Raw genomic sequence first — 20,443 nt, forward strand, 5'->3', positions numbered from 1 at the left:
TGCTGAATAATTTCTTCTTTCCTGTTTAGCAATGCCCAAGTTCAGTGAAGTATCAATATTTAGGGAACAACATGAGATCTACCTCAAAGATAGGCAAAAATTGGTTAAGATTATTCACTGGCAATTTTGGGTGAGAGTTCTCATTTTTATTGGCAATAGTTTCACACTGTAGATGGAACACTTTTCAAGTACTGGGAAGATTTTAAAATGGTAACAGAGATAAAGTAAATGATAAATTTAATCATATGCTATACTTTCTTCCCACTTAAAACATTTATGTTTATTACCCTTTTAATAAGGATCTTAAGACTGAAGTATTGGTTGATAATATTAAAAAATTGAGAAGCCAACCTACCGTAGTGATATAGCGGGAATGGAATTCTGGAGCATCCTTAAGGAACGTGAGGCCAGGGTGGGTATCCACTACATCCTAAAAAGATCAAGCCAAGCAATATGTAAAAAAAAAAAGTCTCCCCCCCCATCATTTACAAATCTAAGTTGCTAGTTGATTTTTTACTGATCAGTAGCATTTTCAAGATCTAAATACGACTTTCATGTTTTATGGAGCAAAGACTAGGCCACAGAATCATATATTACAGGATCATAGCACCCAGACTGGATTGGGAATGGACCTTAAAAGCTATCGGATCCAGACCCTACCTGAGGAAACAGACTAGAGATGTAAAGTGATTTATTCAGGGTCATCCCAGGCTAATAATTGTCTGAGGCAGGATTCAAGTCCTGGTTTTTCTGACTCTGTGTCCAGCATTCTTTCCATTATACCACACTATCTTTCAGACTTTTGCAGAAACAATTAAAGATGAAGTCAGGAACAAACCAACTATAATAGTTATCCTCCCTAACCTTTGCACACACTAAGAAATCCCGAAAGAATAACTAAGCATTTAGACATTTGTATGTGTCAAATTCTGAGAATTAGCCACTATCAAAGAGGAGCAAAAAAACAGACTTGGCTCACATTATCTTTCTTATCTCAAACAATGGTTTTGGTTTTTGAACTTATTCCTATGGTCCTCATTGAAGATTGTTAACACATCAAAAACTTGATAAAATGAGTTTACTTTCTTATTCCCACCATCTACCTTACCTTTATATGCGGCTTCTAATCTGTGGTAGGAATAACAATAAAAAAAATCAAGATCATAAAAAACGTGTATAAAATAAGAGCAAGGATCTCTGAATGAATGAAGATATTTGTGGAGTAGTTCTCTAGTGAGGTTGGACTAACTTCTTCTGAGACAGCATATGTTGTTAAGGACCCTACGAGTTGTATTTTTGTCAAGTTAAAAAGAGAACTATTATGATGGGATCAGGACTGGAGGGTAGATCTTCTGGCAGAGCTGGAGTTTCAAGAATTCTCTTCTGAGTAATAGGAGGAGAGCTGGCATGAATGCACAGTGACAAGTAGATAGAAAACTTTCCTCTTATCTCTCCCCAGAAAGTCCTTTAAACTCTTGTTGTACCAGAAGCTTTGCTCCCCAGTTCTGAACCCATGATAACAGTTCTCTCTTTTCAGCCTGACAGAAATACAACTCCTACAGTCTTTACGGAAGTTAGCCTAGCCTGGCCAAAAGAGCTTTGCTTAGACATGAAAGGTAAATACAAAGAATTTTCTTTTTTTTTTTTTTTTGGTAGGGGAGAGGCAGATGCAGAGATTAAGAAAAGACTCATATAGGTAGGGTGAAGATAAGTCTTGAAGGTGGTTATGGTTTCCAAAAAAGTGGAAATGAGGACAGTGAAATACAAGCCTGGGAGAAAGCCTGTGCAAAGACACACTAGCAGGAGAGGACATATTGTGTCTAGCATACCATTTCAAAGTCAAATTTAAATGACAATTTTCTATTCAAGATTATCCATTACTGCTTCCCTTCATTTTTACAGATAACAGAAATCTGATTATTTTCAGGGCTGATTTTTCAGTATGCACTATCTGGAACAGAGGCGTTTTAGAGCCACTGAAAAGCTACTTTAGTAGTTGGGCAAAAGGAGTTTACAAGCTATCAATCTCTCCACCGCTTGCCTTATGCTTTCAATGTGCTGTTCCAAAATACTAAGGTTGTTAGAAATGTGTATAAAAAAAGAGTAAAAGCACATAGGTCCCTTAAGAATGAACTAGTGAGTTAAGTATATGGATTTTGTGAGAGTTATTTGGCCACACTATATTTTTTTTTTTTGCTTAACATCTGGTTGTTGGAAGTGCTTCATATGACTGCAGGTGGTGAAGCAGGGATTTACTATATATATTTTGTAGATATTTTTTAACCACCTGTCTACAGAAATGGAAACCATTTTCATCAGCAAGCAAAAAGTACCTGAAGTAAAGGAATAAAATCCTCTTGTTCCAGACAACTGCAGTTGGGCTTTGCTAGAAGATAGACAAACTTGGATGCATCATCATGGCAGTTATACAGCAACCTGAAAAAGAACAATGTAGGTTGTTAAGTTCATCTGCTGACCTTAATGTTTTTGACAATTAGTAATTTTAGTAAAAGCTTGTGGACCATTCATTTCAAAAGCCAGTCAATCAATGATCACAGTCTTATACTAAGTGCTGAGGACACAAAGAAACCAAAAAAGTTCCTGTCCTTGAGGAGCTTGCTGCAATCCAGTTGGAAGAAACAACATATATGTGTATGGATGGTATATTATTATTATTTGGATGGAAAACTTTTTTGGGTTTTGTTATACTGACAACTGAAATAAGTAGGCAAAATAGAAAGGATCTCTTATAACTGTTCATACAACAGCAACACTTGGCTCCTTAAGTAAGGCCTGCACCTGGAGCTAGACCTTCAGTGCTAACAAGTAGAAATAAATGAACATGTCAGTAGCAAAAAGGTCAAAGAGAGCATTAGGTCTATATAAGAAACTCTGCAAATGTCTTGTTTTCTTATGTTAACACATTCATGCTTAGGTTAGGCAGAGGCTTATTGAGGTTAAGATTTGGTATTTACATCTCCAGTACTAATTTCTCTTGTGAGCCAACAATGAATCTCCACCTAACTGCTGGATGTTTTCAACTGGATGTCTATTTCTAGTGCAGACTAATACCTTATTACAGAGTAAACAGTAAACAGTGTGGCCAATGCCACACTGGCTTCTCAAAGTGCAAACTCTGGATGGTCCTGTAAATGTAGTGTGAGCCTTTTCACTACAGTTTCTGTTGCTGAGAAACAGTCTAATCTGAACTCTAGGTGATTTTTTTCCCTGTATTTTCTGATTTTTCACTAACTCCTAAAGACTGTGGAAGGATTATAATTTGTGCGAACAGATGATGAAATGATGAAACGACTCGTCTTTTTAAGTGTTCCTGCTACCTTGATTTTAACACATTGAAATACAAACATCATCTTTTCTATAAACAGGAGTCCTCCTGGATTTATCTCTATTTTTGGCATTATCATAACCCAGGAGTAAAATCTTGAAATCACCCGTAAAAAAAAGAAAGTATGAACTTGATGGACAACAAGCATATTATTTCCTTATACAAAGAAGAAAAAGAGAACTCTATGTGAAACTATGAATCAATTATTAGTAGTTTTTTAAAGAACATAATCATAATATCGCCCTGCTTGTCCGTCTCTGAACTTCTCTCTGTTCTCTTCTGTATATTTTGTAAATCTCATTTTCTTTTTTCTTTTTTTTTACATCATCAGTACTAGTCCACATGTTGCTATTTAGTCCTTCAATCATGTCTGATTCGTGATCTCATGAACTATAACATGCCAGACCCTTCTGACTGGAAGGGCTCATCTTCCAGTGTTTTATCTTTAATAGTTATCCCTTCCATATTGAAGGGTTTAGTGGAACAGTGCCCCTGCAATCTAGAAAATCTGTGTAAAGTCTTCTGGCCCTCCCTTTGTATTAGAGAAGAAATCTGAATTTTTCTTTTGCTTTTAATGGAGTGTTTACAGTACCTTATTGTAAAATTTGGCTTAAGTATTTGGTCATAGGCTACATGTAAGTCAATGTTAAATAAAAATACTGTTTAAAAAGAAATTTAAAAAATATGAAATACTACAGTAATTTCTTATGCCAACAACAGCAATGGTGAAAGTTGTAATGTGGAAAGGATAACTGTACTATCCATGGGGTTTTCTTGGCAAAGATAATGGAGTGGTTTGCATTTCCTTCTCCTGTGGACCATGTTTTGTCAGAACTTTCCTCTATGACCTGTCCTGGGTACCCTGCATGGCATAGCTCATAGTTTCATTGAGCTACACAAGTCCCTCTACCACAACAAAGCAGTGATCCAGAAAAGGATAAACACTACCTTGTAACAAATAACTATGGTCAAACAAAACAGATCCACATATTGTCAGTATCTGGAAAGTACGTCTAATTCTGTACCTTTAAACCATAACTTCTTTGTAAAGATGATTTGTCACTGATCTCCTGGAGACAGTTGTTTCCTGTGCTCTCAAGTCTTTAATTTCTTTTGCAGTGTTGAAGTTATGGGATTTCTTTTTTACTGGTTCTGCTCACTCCAATCTTCATCAGTTCATATAAGTCTTTCTAGATTTCGCCCAGTCTCTCCCTTTTGTCATTTCTTAGGAAACAACAATATTACACTATACTCAGAGGTCATAACTTGTCCAGCCTTTCCCAGCTCTGTTTCCAGATCTTTGGTATAACAAAAGTGATGCTGAAAAATATTTTTTTGTACATTAGTTCCTTTCCCTCTTTTTCCGTCTCTTTAGTGTTTAAGCCTAGTAGTGGTATTGCTAAGTCAAAGGGATATTCATAGTTTATTGACCTTCAGTGTATAGTTACAAATTATTTTTCAAGATGGTTGGAATAAATCACAGCTCAACCAATAGTGCATTAGTATGCTTATTTTCCCATAACCCTTTAAAAATTGCCATTTTACTTAAAATCACTTTTTTCCAAATATCATGAGTATGAGGTAGAACTTTAGCTTTGCTTTAATTTTCATTTCTCTTACTATTTGTGATTTGAAGCATAACTTGCCTTTTAAAAAAATGGCCTGATTTTCCCATTTAATTATTGGGGAATGGCTCTTGTTCTTATGTTTGAATCAATTCCTTAAGTATCTCATCAGCTCCTTATGGATTTAATTACCTTTTTTATACTGATGGTTCAAACATATATCTACTCTATCTGAAGCTGACTTCTAATCTGGCATCTCCAAATGCCCCTGAGTCATCTTGAACTGTATGTGCAGTAGACATCTTAAACTCCATATGTCCAAAACAGAACTCATATTTCCCCCAAACCCTTCCACCTCATCTCCTCCCCACCCTTCTTCCCTACTGCTGTAGAATGTAATACCATCCACCCAGGCCCTCAGGCTCACAACCTAGGAGTTATTCTGCAGTCCTCACTGTCACCTCCTCCCCCATTATCCAATCAAAGTTGTCCATTTTGTTTGGTGAGATTTCATCTTTGCAGCATCTCTCAAATATGGCCCCTTCTCTCCTATAACACTGTCACCACTCTAGTGTGAGCCCTCCTCAGCTCATTCCTGCAATAGGCTGCTGGTGGGTCTGCCTGTCTCAAGTATCTCTGCACTCCTACATCTTCTATTCATCCACTAAAGAAATATTTCTAAATCATAAGTCTGATTATATCACTTTCCTACTCAAAAACCTTTAGTGACTTCCTATTATCTCCAGACTTAAATATAAAATGCTCTGTTTGGCATTCAAAACCATTCATAACCTAGCCCCCTCCTACCTCTCTAGTCTTCTCTTTACATCTTATTTCCTAAAACATACTCTTTGATCCAGTAGCCCTGGCCTCTTGGCTATTCCACGAACCAGACATTCCATCTCGTGTTTCTGAGCCTTTTTTCTGGTTGTCCTCCATGCTTGGAACACTCTCCTTGCTCTTCTCTGATGACTGACTTTTCTGAATTCCTTTGAGTCCCAGGTGGGATTTCACTATCTTCTACAAGAAATTTTTCCCAACTCGTCTTAATTCGAATGCTTTGCCTCTCTTAGTTATTTCCTATTTATCTTGTCTATAGATTGCTTTGTATATATTTGTATGTTGTTTTCCCCATTAGATTGTAAGCACCTTGAGGGCAGGGACTGTCTTTTCATTTTTTGCCTTTTTGTATTCTCCAGCGCGTAGCACAGTGCACAGCACATAATAGGTACTTAATATTTATTGAATGAATAATTGGCAAATCTCAAATATTAGAAATTTATCAAATAAGTTTCCCCTTAAAACTATTTGCACTATAACTTTAATGACATCGACTTAATTTGTACAAAATATTTTCAATTTTATATAACTAGACTTGTCCATTTTATCTCTTGCAATCTTTTCTATTGCTTATTTAATCAAGAGCTCTTCCCTCTCCATAACTGACTCTTTCCTCACTCACTGAGATAGCAAACAATAGGATACTCATTCATGTGACGCAACACAAAACATTTCTATATTAGCCATATTGCAAAAGAAAAAAAAAGGCAAGTAAAATAAAATGAAAAAAAGTATGGACCAATCTGCACTCATAGTTAATCATTTATTTCTGTAGGTAAATTGCCTTTTTCATCATGAGTCTTTGGAATTTTCTTAGATAACTGTATTGATAAGAATAACTAAGTCTTTCATTGCTGATCATTACAATATTGCTGTTGTTATGTACAATGTTCTCCTGGTTCTGCTCACTTCACTTTGCATCAGTTCATATGTGTCTTTCTCATTTTTTCTGAAACCATTCCTCTAGTCATTTCTTATAGCACAACAGTATTCCATCACATCCATATACTACAACTTGTTCAGCTGTTCCCCAAAAGATGGACATCTCCTCAGTTTCTAATGCTTTCCCCCACCAAAAAAGCTACCACAAATATTTTTGTACATATGAGTTCTTTTCTTTTTGTCCCTATGGGGATACAGACCTAGCAGTGCTATCGCTTGGTCAAAGAGTAGGCAGTTTTATAGTTCTTTGGGTATAATTCCAAATTTTCTCCAGAATGGTTGCATCAGTTCATAATTCTACCAACTCTGCATTAGTAGTACTAAATAGTTTGTCAGTCAATTTCAGCCAGAAATTTGAAAGTATTTTTATAAAAGTTGCTTGGGATAGTATGAGAAGCTTATGGGTGAACTTAAAAGCACTGCTTTATGAAAGAAAAGAGAAGGGGAAAGTGAATTCTGAGTCGAAGGGCCAAACTGCTATCCTTGCCCCTGTACAGGCTGTGTGAGAAACTCATGAGTCTCCTGAATGTTTTTACTGCAAAAAGAAGGGCCAAATTGCCTGAAAATGTACAAAGGAAAAAATGAGACCACAAGAATAAAAATAAAAATGGGCCTAGAAATGCTCAGGGGAATCCATTTGTATTAAGGTGAAGGGGAGAAGGAGAGACCATGGATCTTGAAGGGGACTCTTTTGTTTTCCCTGATTCTGATGTCCTTGTCCCAGTCATCCTGGTCCATGCCTCTCCCCACACTGGTGAACCCCATGTCACTTTTAAATTTGGTGATGCAATCTATGATTACTTACTAGATACTGCAGCTTCTAATTCAGTTTTAATGAGTAGACCAGACTCTAATTGTACCTCTATCTGGTTTCTTAATGTTGCTGAATGAGCCTCAGGAAAACCTCAGTGTTCCAAAACTGTTTCATTGCATGATATCTGTGGGTTCTCTATTGAATACTACTTCATCTTCATGATCAAATCTCCTGTAAATCTGTTGGGGATCTCCTTTGTAAACTCAAGGCCACCATTTCCTGCTCCCATAATGGATCTCAGTCCTTTCAGATCCCCAAGGACTCCCTGTTTTTGAGTTCAGAATGCCCAAGAGACCCATGAGGAGAGTCCAGGGATTCCGTGGATTTCTTCATCCTCAAATATAGGATTGTTAAAATCTGCTGTCCCAAGTCCCATCAAAGACTAAGGGAGGCCCCCCCCTCCACCATTAATTTCCCAATATTCTTTGTTCAGGGAGTCCACCAAAGGTATTTCACCCATTATTGAGTGTGAGGGATCAAGGAATTATTTTTCCATGTAAATCCCCTTGTAATACTCCTATCCTCCCTATTAAAAAACCTCAGCCATATTCAGATGACAACCTTGTTTTAATCACTTTGTACAGGATTTATGTGCAGTTAATGCTTATGTTATACCTAGGCATCTCATGGTGTCCATCATTTTCTCAATTCCCAGTGAGGTTCCTTGTTTTACTATGATAGGTCTTTGCTTTTTTTTTAAGCATCCCCATTCACGCACTTATTACCTCTTTGCCTTCCTAAAATGGACATGACTGCATTTACCTCAAGAGTATATAGAAAGCCCTACACTATTTTCTTAAATCTTACAGCAGGACTTAACTTCCTTCACTTTCAAGACTCCTCTCTGATCTAATATATTGATAATCTCTTACTTGTGCTTCTGAATGCCTAGATCTGTCAGGAAGGCAGCCATCATCTTATTTTTAAACTCCATCAAAGAGGATACCAAGTCTTTAAGTCAAAAGTTCAATGGTATATCTCACTCAGGTAGAGTATCTTGGTTTCAATCTATCTGCTAATGCTTGCTTTTTTCCCCTAGGGATGCGGAGGCTCTACAGAAGTCATCTGTTCCTAGAATCAAGAAAAACTTACATGCTATCCTCAGGCAGCTGGATATTGTCAACAGTGGATCCCATCCTATGGTGAGATCATTAAACTCTCTGATTCAGGACCTTTGAAGGTTGACCATAAATACCTTTCCACTCCTGCAGATTTCAAGAAGACTTTGTTGTTCTCTTCTATAATGAGACTCTTACATTATAGTAAACCCTTTACTCTTTTTTATATATGAAGGGGGAAGGGTGGCTTCTGGTATCTTGACCCAAATATGTGGGTCTGTTTCATGACAAGTAGCCTATTATTCGGCTCAGCTTCAAGCTCTGGCTGTGCAGCACCACCCTTCTGGTTGAGAAGGCTTGCAGTCCAGTTCTGGGAGCCCCTTTAACAGTGCAGTTAAGGTCCTCTTACTTCACCAACGAACTCAAGCCTTTTCTGACCAGAGACCTGCTAAGTATGAACTGACCTTACTGGGTAAAAGAAAATCACTCTTAAGCCATGTGCCATTTTCAATCCAGCTACACTGCTTTCCAATTTTCCAGATACATGGGTGGGGATGACTGGGAAATCTTGAGGTGATCGCTCAGCTCCCCTTGATTACATTTTGTATACTGACTGGTCTTCTTTTATGAGAAGATATTCGTTACTCTGCTGCTGCTGCGGTCTCTGATCATGACACCATTTGGATGGCCTCTCTGTCCTCTAACCTCAGTGCCCAAGCTTCTGAGCTTGTGGCTCTCACCCTGGCATGTCATTTTGCCAATGGAGAAAGTGCCCTGATTTACACCAACTCACAGTATACATTTGGGATCTATCACACTGTTGGAATGTTTTGGCTAACAAAGGCGTTTCTTGACTTCAGGTGGCAAGGTCACTGAGAATGTGGATTTCATCAAAGATTCATATCTGTCCTGAAACTTCCTGAAGCCCTGCTCATTGTCCTGCCTATGCCAGTGGAACCAATCCTGCTTCAAGAGGCAAAAACCATGCCAGTACAACTGCAAAACTTTCTGCCCTTAGAGGACCTTTCTCCTTCTGGTAAAGCTGACCTCTCTGTCTTACAATATTTCTGAAACTCTAATACGGAAGCAGCATTTCTGTGCCAAACAGGTAGGTGGGGTCTGGGTGACTATGGAAGGCAACTTGCCCCTCCCCTGGAGGTATGTCTGTTTGTTCATGAAGGGGGACATTTTGATACATAAGGAATTGGAAACTGTGAGGAGGGTGGTCCCTGGCATCATCCCCATAGCTGTCCTACTTGACAGACATTTAATCAGCATGCTTTCGGTACCACTGTCTACAGAGGATACCCCCTACTTTATATACCTTTTGAGTATTTGAAGATTGATTTCACTTGCATGCCTAGGTCTAGCCACTATTAAAGTCTGCTTTGTTATTGTTAATCAACTCAGTGGGTAAAGGCCTTTCTTAGCTCTAGGGGCATGGTTGGATTTGTTGTAAAGATGCTTTTGAAACAAACTGTTCCCTGCTTCAGCCCCCTGGCCTGCTGAAATGGCTGATTCTGAAAGAGGAACCCACTTCACCAATTCCATCCTATTCTAGGTTTACTCTTGCCTATGGGTGGTCCCACAATTTTATGCTCAGGTCAAGCTGAACATATGAATAGGAGTTTAAAACCATGACTGGAAAGCTGTGTACTGAAATCCATCTAAAGTGGCATAATGTTCTTCCTTTGGCTTCAGTAGATCAAGGGGAATTACATATATCTCCTTTTGAAATGCTTTTCAGCACCTGCCCTGCTCCTGACTGCCCCTAACCCCCACCCCAGTCAAAGTAAGATCTTTTCTCCCAGTACATACACCTCTATTGGGACGAAATACTTCTGTTACTTTTTATATACATGAACTACAAACTAGGCTGAGAGAATTCCATGACACTGGAGTTGTGATATAGACTGGGCCTTTGAACTTTTCAGTACATGCCTTTCATTCTGGAGATAAAGTCTAAATCATGAATTACCAGTGGAACTCAATCTGCTTTGAAGGACCTGTTCCAAGGACTACTGATGACTCTGACAGTAATCAAGATGGGTGAAAAGCACTCTTGGACACATTGTTCTCACATGAAACTTGCCCCCAAACTGTTTCACGTTTTTGCTTTGTTTTCCTTTGGCTCACTTGTCACCCCATGATTCTCCTGTCCTCTCCACACAGGAAGACTGGGAAAAAACTTAGTAATCTCCATGAGGAAGTGTTAACATTCTCAAAGCAACTGGACCTCACGGAGGTTGGGTTTATCATCATATCCAACAAAGAAACCTTGATCCATGGGGAGTTTTTTCCATTACTGAACAGAAAACCCTTCCCCAGCCAGAAGACCTTTATCTCTCTGGTATCCTTATAGTTTTAAAGGGTGCTTTTATGCCTTTTGCTTTAGTCATTTGTAATCTTAACACTAGTGACAAAAGGATGCGGAAAAGTCATTTCCTTTATCCCACTCAGGAAAAACCAAATCACTTTTAAATTCAAGGATCTCATGGTATTATTAAAGTTAGGGTCATCTTGTTAAAAGTTGTTACTCCCCTCTTGAGTTTCCATTTCTCTGGGAAAAAAAGGAGCAGGTAGCACTACTCTATATTTAGGTAACGGACAACTGCATTAATACACTTTCTTTCCCTAATATTATTAAAAAGGATCTATTTACCTGTGAAAAAGCCATTCTTTATAATGATAATAAAGATTATAAACCTATTTTCCTATTCAAACTTACATACAGTGGGTCTAGTTGGGTTCAGTTGGATAAAGTCCAGGACTGACACTATAAAATATGACAGTTCTTGGCAAAATCCTATGATGAAATTAAACTTTCCCTGTCTGAATTTTAAGGCATCTGGTGACCCCAGTCCAATTTTTAATTTGTAATGGTAAAGTTTACTCCTCTCTACCCAAGTGGTTTGGTATCTGCGGAATTGCCTACGTGGCCCCACCAGTTTCAGCCTTTTATCATTACCATAGTACTAGCAGGGAAAAAGTCTACTAGAAACCTGGGTGAAAGGTGGCATAGGTGTCAAAAAAGAGAAGAAACTCTAATAGTAATACAGCTTCAATTCCAAATCCTGTAAAACAACACAGAAATGGAATAAAGTTCCTTTAGGGATTGCTGCACTAGAAGAAGCAGCTAGAAATCTCTCCCTCAAGATTAAAAAACAGGCCACAAATGAATCCATCTTCTCCCTCCAAAGTGCGGTAGATTTTTTTAGCCCAAGTGATCTTAAAAAATTGCATGGTTCTAGACATCTTCACTGCCTCAAAAGGAAGAGTATGTGCTATGACTAATCAATCTTATTGTTCCTACAGTAGTTGATCAGGAGGAATTGTAACAAACTTTCATAAAATCCAAAGAGTTATAACAAAAGCACAACTACCTCCCCCAGGCAACTTCTGGTGCAATCCCTCTTCTAGGTACACCTGGCTGCAGGGAAATGGCATGTTGGCCACTTTTGGTAAATTGGCCCTTATTGACGTCTGCCTTAATAATTTTTGTGATTTTATTTTTTAAATTAATTTATTAATTGATAAAAAAACAGAGGGTTTTCAAAGTTGTTGCATCTTTCGATGAGATGTGAACGATTTTAACAGATGCAAGGAAGATAGACTTCATTGGAGAAGAATCTTTGCAAGGTCATTTTACTCTGTTGAGTTTATTGAGTCTTGAAATAATCAGAGTTTGATCTTGTATTCAGTGTGCTTTTTAAACAATTGCAACTATAAAGATGTAGTTTGCTTTTGAACATAACTTGCAAAAGCCTGATTTCTTCACCTTTTGGGCCTTTGTCAATGATTTTCTTCTTTTTTTTTTAAATTTAATTTTTCATTTTTAACAGAGTTTGTAACAGATAAAACAATTCAAACTTTTGGTCAGGTGATACTTCTTTTTAAAGCATTTACAATATGGACCACAAAAGAATTTTTTTAAACATTAACCAACTGAGACACAAATAATATTTATATTGCTAACTTCACAAGCTCTTCACCTAATTATCTCCACAGTATTACTAAGAATTAAAGGACCCTAACTTATTGTTATTGGTCTAAAGTCCTATGCCTAATAGCTTAATTTTAGACTTAACCTCGCATGTTCCCCTACCAAGAATTATAATTTAATAGATCTGTTATTAAGCTTACAAACCTTTTGACTATAGGAAATTGCCACCAAGAGTAGGGACATTGCAGGGAAACAATATCTCCCCAACTTCATGTCAATTCCAGGCAGGAGTAGATTGTCCACTTGTGTTCAGTCAGGCTTAAAGTCTGCCAGATGTCAGTGGGGAAATTGAGTCAGGAGAATCCTACCTCAGCCCAGGCTGAACAGCCACTCTCCCACCCTTCCCATGAGATCACCGTTTGCAGTTCATACCACCATTTCACTGGCTTACTGGCATCATGGATTGGAGGCTCAGACCGCCTTTCTTGTTATCTACACCTGGAGTTAGATTCAGAAGAACAGTCACTTAATAGTCCTATAGTTTCTAAAAATGGCAAGTTCCAATAACCAGGTTTCAAATATGATTATACTTTCACTTTGGCTAAGGAACATCTTTTGAGACAAGTCTTAAGTGGCTTACATGCCTTTCTATACATGTTCTAGTTCCTGATTAAATAGCAATCATAAAATCAAATTTACCATTAAAACCTTAACTTTTCCATCAATGCCAAATTTTACCTGAGGTTACCTGCCCCTAGGAAATTTAGACTAAAATTCTTTTCCCCAAACTAAAGATGTGATTTATTCTCAGTAATTAATTCAGTCAATTGTTTTAATACTAATTGCTTTTACCTCACTTTGTAACATGTCCAATTTTTCTCTCCATCACTCCCCTCCCCCTGCTTCCTAATATCTTGCATTCTGATTACTCCTTCCCTCAGCATACCCTCCCTTCTATCACACCCCACCCTTCCCTTATCCCCATCTTCTCTCTTTTCTTGTAGGGCAAGATAAATTTCTATACCCCATTCCCTGTATTTCTTATTTCCCAGTTACATGCAATAATAATTCTCAACATTCATTGCTAATACTTTGAATTCCAACTTCTCTCCCTCCACCCCCCAGCCCCACTGAGAAGGCAAGTAACTCAATATTCAATACAATAATTCAACACAGACTAAATATGTGTCGTTTTGCAAAAGACTTCCATAATAATCATGTTGTGTAATACTAATTATGTTGCCCTCTGTCCTACTCTATCCCCCCTTATTTTTTCCCCCCACAATTGACTTTGTCCCTTCTCCAAAGTGTTTATTTCTAGTGACTCCCTTCTCCCATTTGCCCTCCCTTCTAATATTCCCCTTACCCCACTTGTCACCTCCTCTCCTACTTTCCTGTGGTGTGATATACATTTTCATATCAAATTTAGTGAGCATGTTATTCTCTTCTTCAGCCACATGTGGAGAGAGTAGCTTCATTTTTCCCCTTTCCCCTTCTCCCTTTTCTCCTCCATTGAACAAGAGTTTTCTTATCTCTTTTATGAGTTATAGCCTGCCCTGTTCCATTTCTCCCTTTCTTTTCCTGGTATTTTCCTCCTTCACCCCTTAATTTTTATTTTATTTTATTTTATGTTTTGTGTATGGGTATCATCACTTCTGATTCAACACACTCTGTACTCTCTATCTATATATGTGTATGTGTGTGTGTGTGTGTGTATGTACAATCTCTCCATCTACTCAAATACTGAGAAAAAATTCAAGAGTTATAAATATTTTCTTTCTATGTAGTAATGTAAACAGTTCAGCTTTAGAGAATCTTTTATGATTTTTCTTTCCTGTTTGCCTTTTCATGCTTCTCTTGATTCTTGTGTTGGGAAGTCAAATTTTCTATACAGATCTGGTCTTTTCCTCAATATGAATGACTGAAAGTCATCTATATCATTGAATGACCATTTATTCCCTTGAAGTATTATATTTAGATTTGCTGGGTGATTCTTGATTTCAATCCCAGTTCCTCTGACCTCCGAAATATCCCATTCCAAGCCCTTTGATCCCTTAATGTTGAAGCTGCCAGATCCTGTGTTATGCTGATTGTATTTCCACAATACTCAAATTGTTTCTTTCTAGCTGCTTGCAGTATTTTCTCCTTGATCTGGGAACTCTGAAACTTGGCCACAATATTCCTAGGAGTTTCTCTATTTGGGTTTCCTTCAGGAGGTGATTGGTGGATTCTTTCAATATTTATTTTGCCCTCTGGTTCTAGAACATCAGGGCAGTTTTCCTTGATAATTTCATGGAAGATAATGTCTAGGCTCTTGTTTTGATCATGGCTTTCAGGCAGTCCCATAATTTTTAAATTGTTTCTCCTGGATCTATTTTCCAGGTCAGTTGTTTTTCCAATGAGATATTTCACATTCTCTTCTATTTTTTCAAATTTTTGGTTTTGTTTACTAACTGCTTGGTTTAACTCATAGTCATTCATTTCCCTGAACTCAATTCTCTCTTTCAACGAATTATTTTGTTCAGTGAGCTTTTGAACCTTCTCCTCCATTTGGCTAATTCTACTTTTTAAAACCTTCTTCTCCTCATTGGCTTTTTGGACCTCTTTTTCCAATTGAGTTAGCCTCTTTTTAAAGCTGTTATTTTCCTCAGCATTTTTTTGGTTCTCCTTTAGTAAGCTGCTAACTTGTTTTTTAATGTCTTCTATTGCCTGAGCCCATTTTAAGTTTCCTTTGGGGGGCAGAGGCCTTGACTTCCTCTGACAGTATGCCTTGTTCTTTTTCATCTGAAAGGATGGGGGGAGACACCTGTTCCCCAAGAAAGTAACCTTCTATGGTCTTACTTTTTTCCTCCTTTTTTGGGCATTTTCCCAGCCAGTTACTTGACTTCTGAGTTTCCTCTCCATAACCACCTTGCCGTCAGTTCCACCAAGCCAGCACTGGGGGCTGAGATTCAGATGAGCTGCTCCAAAGCCTCAGGGGCTTTCGGTGGGGGTGGGGCTGCTACACAGGGCTCAGTTCCCTCAGGGATTTTATGAGGATACCTTCAACAATGGATGCAGGCTATTGCCTGCTTTGGGAGCCCTATCCGCTGCTGCCTCTACTGCTGCCACCTGAGGATGCCCGAGTTATGGGGACACCCTGCTCCCTTCTTGGCCAGCTGAAAAAATCCTCTCACTGACCTTTGGTGCCTGTGGGTTGAGGGATCTGCGCTGCAGCTGGAGATTCTGTCCCTGAAGCCTGTTTGGATTTGCTCCTTTTGGTGCCACATGGCCAACACAGAGCTGGGCTCTGCTCCACATGTGGTGCACGACAGACCTTTCCCGTGGTCTTTCAGGTCACTCTGGGATAGAAATCTCCTCCACTCTGTTTTTCTGTGGCTTCTGCTGCTCTAGAATTTGTTGAGAGTTCTTCTTTATATGTATTTTATGGGCTGTGGGGTAAGAGCTAGAGTATGTTCGTCTTTCTACTCTGCCATCTTCGCTCCGTCCCAATCTTAATAATTCTTTTTAGACTCTGCATTAACTTCTTTGTTAAAGCCTGTTCCAAGATAGCCCCAGAGAGGATCATACTAGTATACTCTGTTGATCATACGCATGTTAAAAACCTTATAGAACTAGCTTATTGAGAGAACTAAATTAATTTCATTTTGTATTATCACTGACATTTTGTATAACTGCTGAAGTTTCCCTGAGCTAAGTTTTATTTTTTTCCATAATCATGTTATTTCAAGGAAATCAGTTATTATTACATCTCTTAACTGGCTTGCAGGATACAAGTGGATGCAACCAATCACCATGCTCAAGCACTGGAAAGTCCCTAATTCTAAAAATATAAAGCCTAAAAATAGTAACTATGCCTTAGTATTAAAAACCCTCATAATTTTCTCTTCATGGTCCTTTGCCAACTGAGGAACCTTGGAACCAATTTGTTTTACAGTTGTTTGCCTTACAAATAAATTGTATTGATCACACTTGTTTCCTCAGTTTACCTCATTTCACACACAGCAATCTTTAAGAAGTAGTGATTTTTGTTTCCTTTTACTTAACTCTCTAATTTTGTTTTTCTATTGACATGGATGTAATTTTTTAGGACTATGTCAAATAATATTTTTTTCTTTGGAACTATGTCAAATAATAATGAGCAACTAGGTGGTACAGTAGGTAGAGCACCAGGCCTATAATCAGGAAGAGGTGAATTCAAAAGTGGCCTCAGACTCTTACCAGTTCTGTGACCCTGGGCAAGTTACTTAACCCTCCTTTAACTCAGTTTCCTCATCTGTCAAATGAGCTGGAGAAGGAAATGGCAAACCACTCCAATATCTTCGTCAAGAAAACCCCAAATGGGATTGCAGAGTTGGAGATGACTGAAAATGACTTAACAACAACAAATAATAAGGGTAGCATTGAACATTCCTAATCTTATTGGAAAGACCTTTAGCATTTCTCCAAATAACTTAAATCTATCTTAAAAAAATCAGTCATAGATTTAGAGCTCAAAGGAACCTTTAAGGTCATTGAGTTCAACTCAGTCATATTAGTTATTAATATTATTATTGTTTTATAGCTGAAGAAAATGAGGCCCAGGGCAGTTATTTGTCCAGGATTGCACAGTCAAATTTTTGAGGCAAGTCTTCCTGATTCTATCCCTATAAACTCATCATGAGCAATAAAAGATGAGATAACTAACCAATCCATGAAGTGATATTTCTTGTTGCTACTGGACATTTCGATGGAACCAATTTGGTTAAATCCTTTTCCTCAAGGAGAGTTTGCAAGCTATCCTTCCACTAAATCACAATTTCCTTGTCTTAATTTACCAAAAGGATATAAATACTGATATGGTTTAGTTTTCCTAAGAGCACATCAACTGAGTCATTGACTCACTAGACAAAGGTTAGAATGCCTACAGCTAATGTTGATAAACTGTTTAAAATCTGGGTGTTTCTTAACACTCACTACTCCTTTTTCTGATACTGCACCACCATTTTATTACAGAAATATGAGAAAGCAATTGAAAAAATTTTTTTGTTGCTTCATGGGTTGCCATAATCAAAGAAATCATAATGAGTTAACCTAGGAGCGAAGAACCTTTTGTTCTTAGGAAGTTGGTCCTCAGATGTGAGACTCAGTTTGCCACTAGGACTTTTTATACACATACACATACATTTACATTAGAAAAAAAATAACCTCTAAAACAATACAGATCCTCTTTAATAAAATCCACAACTTCTTGAGAGTTCAGCCTACTAACCCAAACAGTAAAAACCAAAGGCTAAAACATGTCTACTGTTCAAACTGTAATAGGTGGTTATGTAGACGGTCTACTGGGTAGTCTATTATGATACAAAACATGGATAAACACTGCAGATGGACAACAGGCTCAGAACTGTACACACAAAGACTGAGTTGGACTGCATTTGGTAGATGGTACAGTGCTTTCAACAATTTCAATTGGCTCCCTGAAAAAAATCTTTTAAACTCTTATTCTTCAATTGCTGCTGTATGACAACAAATCACAGAACATCTTCAAAGAATCACATAATCTTCAAAGGATCTGAGAATGATCCAAAGGCAATGGAGGCATGCATATATATATATATACATATACATATACACACACATACATATATATGTATGTGTATACACATACATATATATGTATGTATAGGAACAATCTGTTTATTCTTTTAAAATACTTTCAATATAGAGAGATATTATATTTTGTTATTTTTGCTTTTGCTGTTAAAATGATCTAATATAATTATAGTTTTCCTAATGAACCTGGATTCATGGCATAAATCCAATTTGGTCACAGTGTTTAATCTTTTTAAATATGTTTGTGGCTGCTTTGCTAAAAATTTAAACAGTATTTTCACATCCTTATTTATTAGAAATATTGGTCTAGTTTTCTCACCTTTGCTTCACCTTTCCCTGGTGTAGGTATCAGGATTATATTTTTCTTATAGAAGGAGTTTGTTAGGATCTCTTATCTCTTCTTTCCTTGCTTTTGCAAGCAATTTATATAATGCTAGAATTATTCTTGGAATGTTGGATATAATTCACTTGTAAATCCATCTAGTCCTGGGATTTCTTTTCTTTAGTAGTTCAATTCCTTTTTTCTGAAATTGGGTTATTTACATTTTTTATTTCTTGGCCTATTAGTGGTATTAATTTATATTTTTATATCCATTTAATTTATATTATCAGGTTTTGGGGATATGGTTTTTGAAGATTTCCTTTATTTCTTCTTCATTTGTTGCAAATTATCCTTTTTTATTTTTTTTATACTGGTTATTTGATTTTCCTCTTTTAATAATCAGATTGGCTAATGGTTTATCTATTTTACCAATGAAGAGATTTCCTCTTCTTTAGAATAGTTGCTGTGAAGCCTCATGTGATCCTGACTACTAATCCTTGGTGCCTAAACTCTTTCTTTCTAGGTGCTTGCATCATTTTCATTAATTTAGAAACTAGGGAATTTGGCTATAAAAATACTCCTGGCTATTTTCAGTTTGGGGTTTCTTTCAGGAAGTGATCTGTGTATTGTATTATCACTTTGCCCTCTGGTTATAATAGAACTGGAGAGTTTTCCTTTATGGTTTTTTCTTTTCTTGTTTTTTGGTTTGGTCATGATTTTCAGGGAGGTTGGTGATTATTATTTCTTTTCTTGACCCATTTTCCACATGCTATTTTTGACAGTAGATAACTTCAGTGTAGTTGTGTAGAGACAATTTATGCTGTATTTTCTTGTTCTTTTTTTTCTTGGATTTTGTTTCCTCTTAATTACTGGGTATCACTACTGCTGGTTTTCTTTCAATTTTGAAGTTAATTATTCTCTATAGGATTTAAGATTGATAGCTACACATACTTTTCTTTCTACTTTTCATTTCATTTTAATGATCTCAATCATATTTTTGAGAATCCAGGCAAATATATTTTGGACACACTCAGAAATACAAATCCCAGTCTCAGATATGATCTTCATGAATTGATTTTAGCTAAAAGTCCAAGAAGTTACTTTTTTTTTAACTAGGTATTTGCTGCTTCCCAGATCAACCTTTTCTCTACCCAAGTCACTGAGCATTCAGGTGGTGGCAGTTATGAAAATATCACTTGTTTAAGAACAGGTCCTTGTCATCTTCCATTTCTTGTTTAGGGCTTCATATTCCTTAGCAATTAATTCTAAGTACCTTCTTGCATTTTTCTTCACATGCATCATCATGTTTGACAAATTTTGGGAAGCTCTCTTTTATATCCAGTTAAATGGCTCAGGAAAACATCAGACTTTGAATATTAATGTCAATTCTTTAATAGCTGCTTAGGCATCTGTCATACACTAGATATTTCATAAATGTTAATTGATTGATACCCTTAGCTAGGCAGGAACGAATCAGTACTATTTGTCTCTTCTTCCTTTGACCCTCTCAATATTACCTGTGGATCTACGATACCATTTCTTGAAGCCCATGCAAATTCTTCTTTAGATGAACAAGATCCTTCTTCTATATAAAAAATCTCATGAATCAAGGAAAAAGTATTCATTAAAAACACTATGCTAAAGTGTTAGTTATACACTGATGAGAATTGCAACCATCTCCTGGTTGGTCTCCCTGCCTAAGGTATCTTCTTGACTCCAGTTCATCTTACTCATTGCTGCCAAAGTAATGCTGCTTAAACAAGATCTAACCATGTGACTCAATGCACTCAACTCCAATGGCACCCTATTACCTCTAGGATAAGCTATCAACTCCTCTGGTTAGCTTTTAAAGCCCTACACAACCCAGCCCCAATTTAATCTTTCCAGACTCACTGGACATTATTATCAGGCCCACACTTACCATCTAAACTGGTCTTCTCTGTTTTTCAAACATGACACTCCATTTTCAATCTCCATACCTTTGCACTGGCTATTCCTCATGACTGGATTTCAATCCC

The 20,443-nt window shown here is 37.3% G+C and overlaps 1 protein-coding gene across 2 annotated transcripts in view; it reads right to left on the minus strand.

Annotated features, from left to right (window-relative positions):
* The window catches only part of PPP2R3A (protein phosphatase 2 regulatory subunit B''alpha), a 209,327-nt gene that overhangs the window by 77,765 nt on the left and 111,119 nt on the right, over window positions 1–20,443 (minus strand). For both annotated transcript variants that reach the window (XM_072613579.1, XM_072613580.1), the window contains 2 exons: window positions 2,334–2,436; window positions 356–430 (listed from right to left, as the gene is read on the minus strand). In XM_072613579.1, the coding sequence (XP_072469680.1) occupies window positions 356–430; window positions 2,334–2,436 (178 nt within the window). The remainder of the gene's footprint in view (window positions 1–355; window positions 431–2,333; window positions 2,437–20,443) is intronic.

This window comes from Notamacropus eugenii, chromosome 5 (assembly GCF_028372415.1).
Source record: "Notamacropus eugenii isolate mMacEug1 chromosome 5, mMacEug1.pri_v2, whole genome shotgun sequence".
NCBI classification, from domain to species: Eukaryota; Metazoa; Chordata; class Mammalia; order Diprotodontia; family Macropodidae; genus Notamacropus; species Notamacropus eugenii.